This window comes from Pseudopodoces humilis, chromosome 6 (assembly GCF_049639895.1).
Source record: "Pseudopodoces humilis isolate 2021_Gansu_Grassland_sample_001 chromosome 6, ASM4963989v1, whole genome shotgun sequence".
NCBI classification, from domain to species: Eukaryota; Metazoa; Chordata; class Aves; order Passeriformes; family Paridae; genus Pseudopodoces; species Pseudopodoces humilis.
In genome coordinates this window covers 928,085-944,145 of record NC_142205.1, presented here as the reverse complement: position 1 = coordinate 944,145, position 16,061 = coordinate 928,085, and the positions used below count along the sequence as shown (strand labels likewise).

The window sequence follows — 16,061 nt, the reverse complement described above, 5'->3', positions numbered from 1 at the left end:
TGGCATTCCCAGAGCTCAGGGTGTTCTCTTTGGGTTTCCTGCTTCTGACAAGAGAGACAGAGACAATCAACATGAAAAAAACATCATAAAACCATCAAAAACAGTGAGGAAAAGAGTTAAGTTTTAGATGGGGAAGAGAGAATAAGGAGATGCTTTATAAGCTGAAATATTTTCCTGTTAAAGCTATGGAGATGGACAGTAGTGTTCTGAAAAAACTCCTTTAATTCATGACAGAGTATATTGGGAGGAGTGGAGTGTTCAAAGTGTGAATTTTGAGTAAAAAGTGGAGTAATTGTGATACAGGGAGGTGCTGGAACAGAGGGAGATAAAGTAATAGTTGAAGATTTGAGGCTTTGGGGGCAATGAGAAAACTTCTGTTTCCAGAGAAGCTCACAGAGACAGATGAACTTTTACCTTTAAATAATTCATCCTTAAAAAATGACATCCCTAAACTCATTTAACCCATAGCACACCTCAGAGTGATGTGAAATGGGAAGAGAAAATCTGATGGCAGATTTCTGGGCAGCTGGCATCGAGAAAATAAGAAACTATAACAGAAATAGTTTTCTTGTGAGAAACTCCATAAATTAACAGAAGAAAACTTCTGTTTCTCTACAAAGGCTGATGAAAAGACTTTAGCAGGAATTGGGGCTGTTTTAAACACCAAAATTCCAAAGTTTTTTGTCTCTGTTGTCATGTGAACAAGGCAATAGTTGAGAAGTGGGGGATAAAAGGGTTTTCTGGAAGTTTATCCTGTTGTTTTTATTCTTGTGGTTTTGTTAATAAACTTTCTTTATTCCTTTTAAGTTTTAAGCCTGTTTTGCTCTTCTTCTAATCCACATCTCACAGCAAGAAATAAATAAGTTTTCTAGTAATTTTTTTTAGTTACTGCCTTAAAACCACGACAAAACCTCAGCCCTTATCCTTGGAGTCTGGAAATTGGGTAAAATCTGGATTTGAGAGCAGTTTTTGCTTGCCTGGGGATGTTTTGCTGTGCTGCTCTGCAGTGTCCTTCAGCACCTGCTGGCTCCAGCTCAGGATTAAATCATTTCTGCATCCTCTCAGCCCCAGCTGGAGGCTCTGGGGAGCTGCTCAAGGCTTTTTCAGCAGAGTTTGGGAAATCCAAGAGGTTTTTAATCAGTGTTGGATGAGCTGGAGCAGCCCGGGGAGCCCACACAGGAGTGCTCAGAGTGTTTTTGCGTCTTCTCTCTGCTTTAAACTCACCTGAAAATCACATCAGGCTGCCAAAATTCTCCCTGAGAGGCTGGAGATGCTTTTCCAGCAGGAATTTCCTCAGTTCCAGCAGGAATTGTTCCTTTCAGAGTGATTTTCCCTGGAGCTCAGTGATCCTGTCCCCACACTTGGACCTTTCCTGGCTTCTCCTGCACTGCCAGGTGTTGGGGAGGCTCAGGATTTCCAGATGATTCCTATTATTCCCTGATTCCTTGGATTTTGTGTCCTCTGGCAATGATTTCCAGGTTATTCTTGTTATTCCCCGCCTGATTCTGTGTTTTTTGTGGCCTCTGGCAATGATTTCCAGGTGATTCTTGTTATTCCCTGCCTGATTCTGTGTTTTTTGTGGCCTCTGGCAATGATTTCCAGGTTATTCTTGTTATTCCCTGCCTGATTCTGTGTTTTTTGTGTCCTCTGGCAATGATTTCCAGGTTATTCTTGTTATTCCCTGCCTGATTCTGTGTTTTTTGTGGCCTCTGGCAATGATTTCCAGGTGATTCTTTTTATTTCTTGCCTGATTTGGTGTTTTTTGTGTCCTCTGGAAACAATTTCCAGGTGATTCTTGTTATTCCCTGTCTGATTCCTTGGATTTTGTGTCCTCTGGCAACGATTTCCAGGTGATTTTTTGTTATTTCTTGCCTGATTCCATATTTTTTGTGCCCCCTGGAAATGATTCCCAGGTGATTCCTGTTATTTGCTGTCTGATTCCATGTTTTTTGTGTCCTCTGGCAATGATTTCCAGGTGATTATTTTTATTTATTCCCTGATTCTGTGGTTTTTGTGTCATCTGGAAACGATTCCCAGGTGATTCCTGTTATTCCCTGCCTGATTCTGTGTTTTTTGTGTACAAAGGAGCTCCTCCCTGCCCCTTCCAGGTGTGTGTTTGTTTTCCAGGCTGTTCCTTGGTGTTTTATCAGCCCTGCCCGAGCTGCTGCTCCCAGCACCGGGCTGGAAAATCAGGAATGCTGGAGCTCAGGTGGGAATTGATCAAAATCCTGGGATTTTGTGCAGGATCAGGGAGAGGTGACATGGAAAATGTGATTTTGTTGGTGTTTTCCATATTCCCTGTTCCAGCATCATTCCCTGCTCAGCTGAGACAGGAGCTCCGTGTCCTCAATCCTTGAGTTTTGGTTTTTTTAGGATTATGGGTCTGGAATGTCCGACAGATCAGGGAATCCTGGAATGGTTTGGATGGGAAGGGATCTGAGGGATGATCCTGTTCCAGCCACTTTCCACTGGCCCAGGGATCCACAGCTTCCCTGGGAATTCCCTGGGAATTCCAGAATTCCACCCTCCCAGCCAGGAATTCTTGGCTCCTGAGCTGGGGCTGATGCTGTGGACAGGGAACGTTCTCTGGGTTATTTTCTCCTGTGTTTTCTGATGGAGCTGGGTTGGAATTCTGACAGTCCTGTTCTCCTGGCATCCAGGAGATCCAGGATTCTGGAGCTGGGTTGGAATTCTGACAGTCCTGTTCTCCTGGCATCCAGGATTTTGGAGCTGAATTTGGAATTCTGACAGTCCTGTTCTCCTGGCATCCAGGATTTTGGAGCTGAATTTGGAATTCTGACAGTCCTGTTCTCCTGGCATCCAGGATTTTGGAGCTGAATTTGGAATTCTGACAGTCCTGTTCTCCTGGCATCCAGGATTTTGGAGCTGAATTTGGAATTCTGACAGTCCTGTTCTCCTGGCATCCAGGATTCTGGAGCTGGGTTGGAATTCTGACAGTCCTGTTCTCCTGGCATCCAGGATTCTGGAGCTGAACTTGGAATTCTGACAGTCCTGTTCTCCTGGCATCCAGGATTTTGGAGCTGAATTTGGAATTCTGACAGTCCTGTTCTCCTGGCATCCAGGATTCTGGAGCTGAACTTGGAAAACTGAGGCTAAGGAACTCAGGGATGGAGCCCAGCAAATGCTGGCAATTTTTCCTTCTCCCCTCTGAGCTGCAGAACTGCTGAGCTGGAATCTGGTGCAGGGATGGGAGGAGAGCCCAGCTAAGGAAGGTTTGGATCCGGAGTATCCCAAATTTCCAGGGATTTGGGGATGGCACAGAGGGAATGGCTGGGGACAGAGCCAGGCCTGAGTTTTGCTGGATTTAGAGAAGTTCAGGAAGTTTGTGCAGACCCAAACCTGGCTCATTCCTGCTCCCTGTCCCTTTTCCCACCTCCTTTTCCAGCTGGATCTGCTCCCTCCACCTCAATTTGGGCTTGGTTGTGGTTTCCCAGAATAAAAACTCCAGAAATCCTTTTTTCCCCATTACCCAACCATTCACAACCAACACACAGACAAAAAACTTGGTGCTTAAAACACTCCCAATTCTTCTATAATCCTTTCATCAGTCTTTGTAGGGAAAAAGAAGTTTTCTTCTGCTAATCTATGGAGTTTTTTAACAGGAAAACCATTTTTTAATGGAGTTTTTTCCCAAGAAAACCATTTTCTTCATGTTTTTTCCCAAGAAAACCATTTTTCATGGAATTTTTTCCCAAGAAAACCATTTTCTTCATGGAGTTTTTTTCCCAAGAAAACCATTTTTTAAAGGCCACAAATCTTCAATTTTTACTTCTCTTTTTGTGTTCCAGCATCTCACAGGACCAAAACTGCTTCACCTTTTGCTTAAATTCACACTTTGAAATATTCTGTTCCCTCCCAAAATACTCTGTCATCAATTAACATTTGTTAATTGATGTTAATTAGCATTAACATCAATTAAAGGAGTTGTGGCACCATCCCTGCTTCCCCTGGACCACGCTCGGTGCTGCAGCCTCTGGATTTATCCTGGGAATTCCTGGGATGACATTCCCTGCGTGGGACAGAGGAAGGAGAGCCTGGAATTTTCCTTTCCTCACTCCAGGACTCAGAGGTGTTTCCTGAGCGTCCCAGCAGGAATTGAAATGATCCAGGAATCACCTAAAAATCATCTCCCAGGGATGTGTAAAACCCCTGGGGCTGCACACTGAGAATTCCCAGCTGGAATTTCACCCTGAGCTCTGGGAATGCCATCTCCAATCCCATCCCTTTATTGCAGAATTCCCAGCTGGAATTACACCCCGAGCTCTGGGAATGCCATCTCCAATCCCATCCCTTTATTGCAGAATTCCCAGCTGGAATTACACCCCGAGCTCTGGGAATGCCATCCCTTTATTCCAGAATTTTCAGCTGGAATTTCACCCTGAGCTCTGGGAATGCCATCCCTTTATTCCAGAATTCCCAGCTGGAATTACACCCCGAGCTCTGGGAATGCCATCTCCAATCCCATCCCTTTATTGCAGAATTCCCAGCTGGAATTACACCCCGAGCTCTGGGAATGCCATCTCCAATCCCATCCCTTTATTGCAGAATTCCCAGCTGGAATTACACCCCGAGCTCTGGGAATGCCATCTCCAATCCCATCCCTTTATTGCAGAATTCCCAGCTGGAATTACACCCTGAGCTCTGGGAATGCCATCTCCAATCCCATCCCTTTATTGCAGAATTCCCAGCTGGAATTACACCCCGAGCTCTGGGAATGCCATCTCCAATCCCATCCCATTTTTCCAGGCAGTAATTCCTGGAATATCAGCTCCCAGCAGAGGCTGTCTGGACAGGGAGTGCTGCCCACGGGGCCTCCTGCTCTGCTCATAAAAACATTCCAGGAGTTTTTGAAGGATCTTTCATTCCATTTTCCTGCCACCCACACAGGGAATCTGTGATAAAAAAATTAAAATAATTCCCAAATCCTGGTTTTTCCCCTCCTGGGTCTCCCTTGGTGTGTCTGGAATGAAGTGGATTTTAAAGTGCAGCTCCTGGAATTGTGTTCTCCTTCTCTTCTGCTCAGGCTGGGCTTTTATTGGTGGGGAGGAAAAAAAAATATCAGGAATTTCTCCAGGGAAATATTCAGGGTTTGTGGAGCAGAGTTATCTCTGCCTGAAGGGATATCCTTAATTATCCCAGGTTTTTATGGATAATTTCACTGATGCTGAGGCTCTCCAGACAGCTCTGAGCTGGGAATCCCTGTAATTCCCAGAATTCCTTTTCTCCCAGGAGTTTTTCCTGGGAAATAATTGGGATTTATGATCTGGGCTGGTCTGGCTCAGTGTGTGCAGCTCTGGCATCCGTGCCTGAAGGAATATCCTTAATTATCCCAGGTTTTTTATGGATAATTTCACCAGTGCTGAGGTTCTCCAGACAGCTCTGAGCTGGGAATCCCTGTAATTCCCAGAATTATACTCAGAATTCAATTCCAGAATTGATTAATGGTCAAAACTGCTGCCAAATCTTAGAAATGACTGATAATTGGTCAGGAGAAAAGACTCTCATCAGTCACCAGCAGCTCCAACTTCCTTAGCTCTCAAAACTATCTTAAAGGTTTCATGACAGGTTTTAACCCCATTTTTTGGGGGTGCTGTAACAAAACCCCAGTGTCACCCACATCAGTGAGCAGAGCTGGAATATCACAGGCAAACAAATAATCCAAATATTTTTTCATAATAAATAATGCAAAAATAAACACAAAACCCCACTGGAGAGGACAGAAAGAGCAACAAACTTCAATCAAACTTATTAAAAAGAGAGCAGCTGGGTGTTGCTGGTTTCAAGGTAGAAACAGTTTTTCTTCCCCTAAAAGCTTTTCTGACCCTGCAGAATTAAAGGACAAAGAGAAAACCCAAAAGGATTTTGTAAAATCAGTGGAAGGAGAGGGAGGGGAGAAAGGGAACGAGGCCAGGAGGAATCAGCAGCAGGGGATGGATCAGGAGAGGATGAAGGGCAGGAAAGATCCTGGCTGGGATTCCGGGAGCATCCCAGGATCCCTGAGCTCGGTGCCCATTTGGGGGTCCCCAGGATCCTGCCCCAGTCCCAGGCTGGGAATATCCCAGGGAATCTCCTCCTCCTCCTCCTCCTCCTCCTCCTCCTCCTCCTCCTCGTCCTCCTCCTCCTCCTCCCTGCAGGAATTTCTGTCCCGGTCCCGGAGCCGGCAGCTCCCCCGGAACAGCTCCGGTAACAGCCGGGGTCTGGAAACCAGAGGGGTCAGGGATCGATAAAAACCCAATTCTGCACCAATAAAAACCCAATTCTGCACCAATAAAAACCCAATTCTGCACCAATAAAAACCCAATTCTGCACCAATAAAACCCCAATTCTGCAAACCAGAGGGGTCAGGGATAGATAAAAACCCAATTCTGCACCAATAAAAACCCAATTCTGCACTCCAGAGGGGTCAGGGATAGATAAAAACCCAATTCTGAACCAATAAAAACCCAATTCTGCACTCCAGAGGGGTCAGGGATCGATAAAAACCCAATTCTGCACCAATAAAACCCCAATTCTGCACCAATAAAAACCCAATTCTGCACCAATAAAAACCCAATTCTGCACCAATAAAAACCCAATTCTGCAAACCAGAGGGGTCAGGGATCGATAAAAACCCAATTCTGCACCAATAAAAACCCAATTCTGCACCAATAAAAACCCAATTCTGCACTCCAGAGGGGTCAGGGATCGATAAAAACCCAATTCTGAACCAATAAAAACCCAATTCTGCACTCCAGAGGGGTCAGGGATAGATAAAAACCCAATTCTGCACCAATAAAAACCCAATTCTGCACCAATAAAACCAAATTTTGCACCAATAAAACCAAATTCTGCACCAATAAAACCAAATTTTGCACCAATAAACCCAAATTTTGCACCAATAAAAACCCCAATTCTGCACCAATAAAACCAAATTTTACACCAATAAAACCAAATTTTACACCAATAAAACCCCAATTCTGCACCAATAAAACCCCAATTTTACACCAATAAAAACCCCAATTCTGCACCAATAAAACCAAATTTTGCACCAATAAAACCAAATTTTGCACCAATAAAACCAAATTTTACACCAATAAAACCCAATTCTGCACCAATAAAACCAAATTTTGCACCAATAAAACCAAATTTTACACCAATAAAACCAAATTTTACACCAATAAAACCCAATTCTGCACCAATAAAACCAAATTTTGCACCAATAAAACCAAATTTTACACCAATAAAACCAAATTCTGCACCAATAAAACCAAATTTTACACCAATAAAACCCAATTCTGCACCAATAAAACCAAATTTTACACCAATAAAACCAAATTTTACACCAATAAAACCAAATTTTGCACCAATAAAACCAAATTCTGCACCAATAAAACCAAATTTTGCACCAATAAAACCAAATTTTACACCAATAAAACCAAATTTTGCACCAATAAAACCCCAATTCTGCACCAATAAAAAACCCAATTCTGCACCAATAAAACCAAATTTTACACCAATAAAACCAAATTTTACACCAATAAAACCAAATTTTGCACCAATAAAACCAAATTCTGCACCAATAAAACCCAATTCTGCACCAATAAAACCAAATTTTACACCAATAAAACCAAATTTTACACCAATAAAACCCAATTCTGCACCAATAAAACCAAATTTTACACCAATAAAACCAAATTTTACACCAATAAAACCAAATTTTACACCAATAAAACCAAATTTTACACCAATAAAACCAAATTCTGCACCAATAAAACCCAATTCTGCACCAATAAAACCAAATTTTACACCAATAAAACCAAATTTTGCACCAATAAAACCCCAATTCTGCACCAATAAAACCAAATTCTGCACCAATAAAACCAAATTCTGCACCAATAAAACCCCAATTCTGCACCAATAAAACCAAATTTTACACCAATAAAACCCAATTCTGCACCAATAAAACCAAATTTTACACCAATAAAACCAAATTTTACACCAATAAAACCAAATTTTACACCAATAAAACCAAATTTTACACCAATAAAACCAAATTTTGCACCAATAAAACCAAATTTTACACCAATAAAACCAAATTTTACACCAATAAAACCAAATTTTGCACCAATAAAACCAAATTTTACACCAATAAAACCAAATTCTGCACCAATAAAACCAAATTCTGCACCAATAAAACCCCAATTCTGCACCAATAAAACCAAATTCTGCACCAATAAAACCCAATTCTGCACCAATAAAACCCCAATTTTGCACTCCCCAGCCGCAGCAGCTCCCCGGGCACTCCAGGCTCGGAGCCGAGCTCTGGGAATGTCGTTCCCAGAAGGGAATTCCCAGCTCCTGGGTCATTCCCAGCTCCTGGGTCATTCCCAATTTCTGGATTATTCCCAATTTCTGGATCATTCCCAGCTCCTGGAATATTCCCAATTCCCAGACTATTCCCAATTCCCGGATTATTCCCAGTTTCTGGATTATTCCCAGTTTCTGGATCATTCCCAGCTCCTGGATCATTCCCAACTCTCAGATTATTCCCAGCTCCCGGATTATTCCCAATTTCTGGATTATTCCCAATTTCTGGATTATTCCCAATTTCTGGATTATTCCCAATTCCCAGACTATTCCCAATTTCTGGATTATTCCCAATTTCTGGATTATTCCCAGCTCCTGGATAATTCCCAATTCCCGGATCATTCCCAGTTCCTGGATTACTCCCAACTCCCAGATTATTCCCAATTTCTGGATCATTCCCAGATCCTGGATCATTCCCAGATCCCGGAATATTCCCAATTCCCGGATTATTCCCAGTTTCTGGATTATTCCCAGTTTCTGGATTATTCCAAACTCCCAGATTATTCCCAATTTCTGGATTATTCCAAACTCCCAGATTATTCCCAATTTCTGGATCATTCCCAGCTCCTGGATTATTCCCAGCTCCTGGATAATTCCCAATTCCCGGATCATTCCCAGTTCCTGGATTACTCCCAACTCCCAGATTATTCCCAATTCCCGGATTATTCCCAGTTTCTGGATTATTCCCAATTTCTGGATTATTCCAAACTCCTGGATCATTCCCAACTCTCAGATTATTCCCAGCTCCCGGATTATTCCCAATTTCTGGATTATTCCAAATTTCGGGATCATTCCCAGCTCCTGGATTATTCCCAGCTCCCAGATTATTCCCAATTTCTGGATCATTCCCAGCTCCTGGATAATTCCCAATTCCCGGATCATTCCCAGCTCCTGGATCATTCCCAGTTCCTGGATTACTCCCAACTCCCAGATTATTCCCAATTTCTGGATTATTCCCGATTTCTGGAATATTCCCAGATCCTGGGTCATTCCCAGCTCCTGGATCATTCCCAATTTCTGGATCATTCCCAATTTCTGGATTATTCCCAATTTCTGGATCATTCCCAGATCCTGGAATATTCCCAATTCCCAGACTATTCCCAATTCCCAGATTATTCCCAATTTCTGGATTATTCCCAATTTCTGGATTATTCCCAATTTCTGGATTATTCCCAATTTCTGGATCATTCCCAGATCCTGGAATATTCCCAATTCCCAGACTATTCCCAATTCCCAGATTATTCCCAGTTTCTGGATTATTCCCAGTTCCTGGATCATTCCCAATTTCTGGATTATTCCCAATTTCTGGATCATTCCCAGATCCTGGATCATTCCCAGCTCCTGGAATATTCCCAGCTCCCAGATTATTCCCAATTTCTGGATCATTCCCAGCTCCTGGATCATTCCCAACTCTCAGATTATTCCCAATTTCTGGATTATTCCAAATTTCTGGATTATTCCCAATTTCTGGATTATTCCCAGCTCCTGGATAATTCCCAATTCCCGGATCATTCCCAGTTCCTGGATTACTCCCAACTCCCAGATTATTCCCAATTTCTGGATTATTCCCAATTTCTGGATCATTCCCAGATCCTGGATCTTTCCCAGATCCCGGAATATTCCCAATTCCCGGATTATTCCCAGTTTCTGGATCATTCCCAGCTCCTGGATCATTCCCAACTCTCAGATTATTCCCAGCTCCCGGATTATTCCCGATTTCTGGATTATTCCCAATTTCTGGATTATTCCCAATTTCTGGATTATTCCCAGCTCCTGGATCATTCCCAGCTCCTGGATTATTCCCAATTTCTGGATTATTCCAAATTTCTGGATTATTCCCAGCTCCTGGATCATTCCCAGCTCCTGGATTATTCCCAATTTCTGGATTATTCCCAGCTCCTGGATTATTCCCAATTTCTGGATTATTCCCAGCTCCTGGATTATTCCCGGCTCCTGGATTATTCCATGATTTCCACAAGAAATGAGTCACCTTTTTTTCCTAAAAATAAAAGTTTCCACCACCCTCTTTCTTTTCCTGCCTCTGGTGTTTACCCTGAGCTGCTCTGGTTTAACTCTGCCGTCCTTGCTGGTTGTTAATTACCATTGTTAATTACAATTAAATACCCCCAGATGCAGCAGTGAACAAATAAACCCAAATAAACACAAATAAACACAAATAAAACACAAATAAAACACAAATAAAACACAAATAAAACCAAATAAAGCCAAATAAAACTCAAATAAAGCCAAATAAAACTCAAAAAAAACCCAAATAAAAACAAAAAACACTAAAAAAAATTAAAAAAAAACAAAAAAAAAACCCAAATAAACCCCAAATAAAACCCCAAATAAAACCCTAAATAAAACCCCAAATAAAACCCTAAATAAAACCCCAAATAAAACCCAAAAAACAAATAAACCCCAAATAAAACCTAAATAAAACCCAAAAAAATCCCAAATAAACCCCCCAAAAAACCAAGAAAACCCCAAAAAAAACCAAATAAACCCCAAATAAACCCCCAAAAAACTCCAAATAAAACCCCCAAAAAAACCCCAAATAAAAACCCAAATAAAACCCCAAAAAAACCCAAATAAAACTCAAATAAAACCAAAAAAACAAAAAGACCCAAAAAACCCAAAAAAAAAACCAAAAAAAAAACCAAAAAAAACCCAAAAAAAACCCAAAAAAACCCAAAAAAAACCCAAATAAAACCCCAAATAAACCCAAATAAAACCCCAAATAAAACCCCAAATAAACCCCAAATAAAACCCAAAAAAACCCCAAATAAAACCCCAAATAAACCCCAAATAAAACCCAAAAAAACCCCAAAAAACCCCAAATAAAACCCCAAATAAACCCCAAATAAAACCCAAATAAAATCCAAATAAAACTCAGATAAAACCCCCCCAAAAAACCCAAATAAACTAAAAAAAAAAAAAAAAAAACCCCAAAAAACCCCAAATAAAACCCCAAATAAACCCCAAATAAACCCCAAATAAAATCCAAATAAAACTCAGATAAAACCCCCCAAAAAAACCCAAATAAACTAAAAAATAACCCAAAAAAACCCCAAAAAAAACCCAAAAAAACCCAAAAAAAACCCAAAAAAAACCCAAAAAAAAACCCAAATAAAACCCAAAAAAACCCCAAAAAAACCCCAAAAAAACCCCAAAAAAAACCAAAAAAAAACCCCAAAAAACCCAAAAAAAACCCCAAAAAAAACCCAAATAAAACCCCAAATAAAACCCCAAATAAACCCCAAATAAAACCCAAAAAAACCCCAAATAAAACCCCAAATAAACCCCAAATAAAACCCAAAAAAACCCCAAATAAAACCCCAAATAAAACCCCAAATAAAACCCAAATAAAATCCAAATAAAACTCAGATAAAACCCCCCCAAAAAACCCAAATAAACTAAAAAAAAACAAAAAAAAACCCAAAAAACCCCAAATAAAACCCCAAATAAACCCCAAATAAAACCCAAATAAAATCCAAATAAAACTCAGATAAAACCCCCCAAAAAAACCCAAATAAACTAAAAAAAAACCAAAAAAAACCAAAAAAAACCCCAAAAAAACCCCAAAAAAACCCAAAAAAACCCCCAAAAAAACCAAAATAAAACCCAAAAAAAACCCAAATAAAACCCCAAATAAAACCCCAAATAAACCCCAAATAAAACCTAAAAAAACCCAAAAAAAACCCAAATAAAACCCAAAAAAACCCCAAAAAAAACCCCAAATAAACCCCAAATAAAACCCCAAATAAACCCCAAATAAAACCTAAAAAAGAACCAAAAAAAAACCAAATAAAACCCCAAATAAACCCCAAATAAAACCCCAAATAAACCCCAAATAAAACCCAAATAAAATCCAAATAAAACTCAGATAAACCCCCCCAAAAAACCCAAATAAACTAAAAAAAAACAAAAAAACCCACCAAAAAAAACCCCAAAAAACAACAAAAAAAACCCAAAAAAAAACCAAATAAAACCCCAAATAAACCCCAAATAAAACCCAAAAAAAACCCAAAAAAAACCCCAAATAAAACCCAAAAAAACCAAAAAAAAAACCAAATAAACCCCCCAAAAAACCAAAAAAAAACCCAAATAAACCTCTCTCACTCTGAGCATTTCTCTCCAGCTCACACATCAAACCCAACTCCCCACCTAACTTTAATATAAAGAAATGAGCTCAGCTCATTTATCCTCTGAAATGGAAATAAAGCAAAGCACCCACACTGCTCACCCTGGCAGCTCCCACCCATCCCAATGGATGGGTGGATTTATTGTTTAAAAATGGATTTATTATTAAATAAATTATTTCTTATTTATTATTTAATAATAAGAAATCTCATCACCGGCATCTCCCACCGCTCATTTTTACCTGGAAAAAATTCACGGGAGAACTGCAGGAAGAAAAGCTGCGAGAAACTCGAATAAATGAGGAATTAAAGGGGTGGTGCTGAAGGGAATCCTGAGCTCTGCTGCTCCAAGGATTCCAGGAATTCCCTGCCAGCATCACCAAAAATCCCTCTGAGCCTCTTCTCTGCCAAGGAGCTGCTCCAAATCAGGATTTTGGGAAGTTGGGAATGAAGAGCTCCTGCCTGCCGAGGCTCCAAACCCACCTGGAAACCCCAAAATTCACCGAGCTCAGCCCCAAATCCAGCTCTGCAATAACGTTTCCATTGAAATCTGGTTTAATTTGGAGGCTCCAGATGGGGAGATGGGAATATCCTCCAGGCACGGAGCCCACGGGGTAACGCAAACATCCCGGGGAGATCTCCCCAAAGTCCCGGGGAGAATTCCCCAAAGTCCCGGGGAGAATTCCCCAAATTCCCGGGGAGATCTCCCCAAATTCCCGGGGAGAACTCCCCAAATTCCCGGGGAGAAATCCCCAAATTTCCAGGAGAATTCCCCAAATTCCCGGGGAGAAATCCCCAAATTTCCAGGAGAATTCCCCAAATTCCCGGGGAGAACTCCCCAAATTCCCAGGAGAATTCCCCAAAGTCCCAGGAGAATTCCCCAAATTCCCGGGGAGAATTCCCCAAATTCCCAGGAGAATTCCCCAAATTCCCGGGGAGAATTCCCCAAATTCCCAGGAGAATTCCCCAAATTCCCGGGGAGAATTCCCCAAATTCCCGGGGAGATCTCCCCAAATTCCCAGGAGAATTCCCCAAATTCCTGGGGAGAAATCCCCAAATTCCCGGGGAGAAATCCCCAAATTCCCGGGGAGAAATCCCCAAATTCCCAGGAGAACTCCCCAAATTCCTGGGGAGATCTCCCCAAATTCCCGGGGAGAAATCCCCAAATTCCCAGGGAGAACTCCCCAAATTCCCGGGGAGAATTCCCCAAATTCCCAGGAGAATTCCCCAAATTCCCGGGGAGAATTCCCCAAATTCCCGGGGAGAAATCCCCAAATTCCCGGGGAGATCTCCTGCCCGACTTTTGGGATGTGCTGGCTCAGAACCTCAGGGCAGCGATGCTGAATTGGTCCAGCCGGGCAGAAGGATGCGGATAATTGATGGGAGATAAAATCCCGTTATTTGAAATAAAATTTGAAATAAAATTTGAAATAAAATTTGAAATTAAATTTGAAATAAAATTTGAAATTAAATTTGAAATAAATAAAATCCCAGCTCGGGTGATTCCTCACCAGCCGCGGATTTGGGATGGACACGGCAGAAGGAGCCGGGGCAAAGCTGCGCCACCAGCGAGCCCCGAAGGAGCCCCGAAGGAGCGGAGGGTGCGGAGGGACGGGAGAGACGGAGCCGGGAAAGGCAGCGGAGACCGCACGGAACCGGGCACGGCCGGGCTGGTACCGGGATGACACCGGGATGGTACCGGGATGACACCGGGCTGGTACCGGGCTGGTACCGGGATGACACCGGGCTGGTACCGGGCTGGTACCGGGCTGGTACCGGGATGACACCGGGCTGGTACCGGGCTGGTACCGGGCTGGTACCGGGCTGGTACCGGGCTGGTACCGGGATGACACCGGGCTGGTACCGGGCTGGTACCGGGATGGTACCGGGATGACACCGGGATGACACCGGGCTGGTACCGGGATGGTACCGGGATGACACCGGGATGGTACCGGGATGACACCGGGCTGGTACCGGGATGACACCGGGATGGTACCGGGATGACACCGGGATGGTACCGGGATGACACCGGGCTGGTACCGGGATGGTACCGGGATGACACCGGGATGGTACCGGGATGACACCGGGATGACACCGGGATGGTACCGGGATGACACCGGGATGACACCGGGCTGGTACCGGGATGGTACCGGGATGACACCGGGCTGGTACCGGGATGGTACCGGGATGATACCGGGACGATACAGGGCTGGTACCGGGATGACACCGGGCTGGTACCGGGCTGGTACCGGGATGACACCGGGATGACACCGGGCTGGTACCGGGATGGTACCGGGATGACACCGGGATGACACCGGGCTGGTACCGGGATGGTACCGGGATGACACCGGGATGACACCGGGATGACACCGGGCTGGTACCGGGATGGTACCGGGATGACACTGGGACGATACCGGGCTGGTACCGGGATGACACCGGGCTGGTACCGGGATGGTACTGGGATGACACCGGGATGACACTGGGACGATACCGGGCTGGTATTGGGCTGGTACCGGGACGATATCGAAATGATACCGGGATGATACCGGGACGGTACCGGGATGATACCGGAATAATACTGGGCTGATCCCAGGCTGATCCCGAGTGATCCCGGAATGATCCCGGAATGATCCCAGGCTGATCCCGGAATGATCCCGAATGATCCCGGAATGATCCCGGGTTATCCCGGAATGATCCCGGAATGATCCCGGAATGATCCCGGAGTGATCCCGGAATGATCCCGGAATGATCCCAGGCTGATCCCGGAATGATCCCGAATGATCCCGGAATGATCCCGGAATGATCCCGGAATGATCCCAGGCTGATCCCGGAATGATCCCGGAATGATCCCGGAATGATCCCGGGTTATCCCGGGCTGTCCCAGCGAGCCGGGGGAAGGGGCTGCTGGAGAACAAAGGAGCCGTGAGCGGCCCGAGGGGTCCCCGCAGCCGGTGACAGTGCCAGCCAGCGACAACGGGCACGACCCCCTTCCCCCCGGCCCCCCCGGCGCATCCCCCCGGCAGCCCCGAGCCCGGCCCGGCGGGACGGGACGCGCCGCTCCCCCCGGCCGGGGCGCGCACCTGAGCGTGGGGCCGATGCAGGCCGTGTCCGTGCTCTCGATCTCGCGCAGGATCCGCTCGTGCTCCGCCGCCGTCTCCAGGCTCTCCAGCTCCGCCATCTTCGGCCGCTCCATGGGGCCGCTCCACCTGCGCGGCCCCGCCCGGCCCGGCCCGGCCCGGCCCCCTCCCCGCGCCGGGAGCGGCACCGCCGGGGCTGCTCGGCCCCGCTCCGCCGCGCGGAACCACGGGACGTGTAGTCCGGGAGGGGCCGGGCCGCGCGGCACCATGGGAGATGTAGTGCGGTAGGGGCCGGGCCGCGCGGCACCATGGGAGATGTAGTGCGGGATGGGGCAGAGCCGCGCGGAATCATGGGAGATGTAGTACTGGAGTTGGGCTGGGCAGCGCGGAACCACGGGAGTTGTAGTGAGGGATAGGGCTGGGCCGCGCGGCACCATGGGAGATGTAGTGCGGGATGGGGCAGAGCCGCGGGGAA

General features: G+C 44.7%; 1 protein-coding gene across 3 annotated transcripts in view; it reads right to left on the bottom strand.

Moving 5' to 3' along the window:
• The window catches only part of EXOC6B (exocyst complex component 6B), a 281,715-nt gene extending 265,933 nt beyond the window's left edge, over positions 1–15,782 (bottom strand). For all 3 annotated transcript variants that reach the window (XM_088056403.1, XM_088056404.1, XM_088056405.1), the window contains exon 1: positions 15,590–15,782. In XM_088056403.1, coding sequence (XP_087912529.1) covers positions 15,590–15,702 — 113 coding nt within the window. In that variant the 5' untranslated portion in view covers positions 15,703–15,782. The remainder of the gene's footprint in view (positions 1–15,589) is intronic.
• Positions 15,783–16,061: the final 279 nt, after the last annotated feature.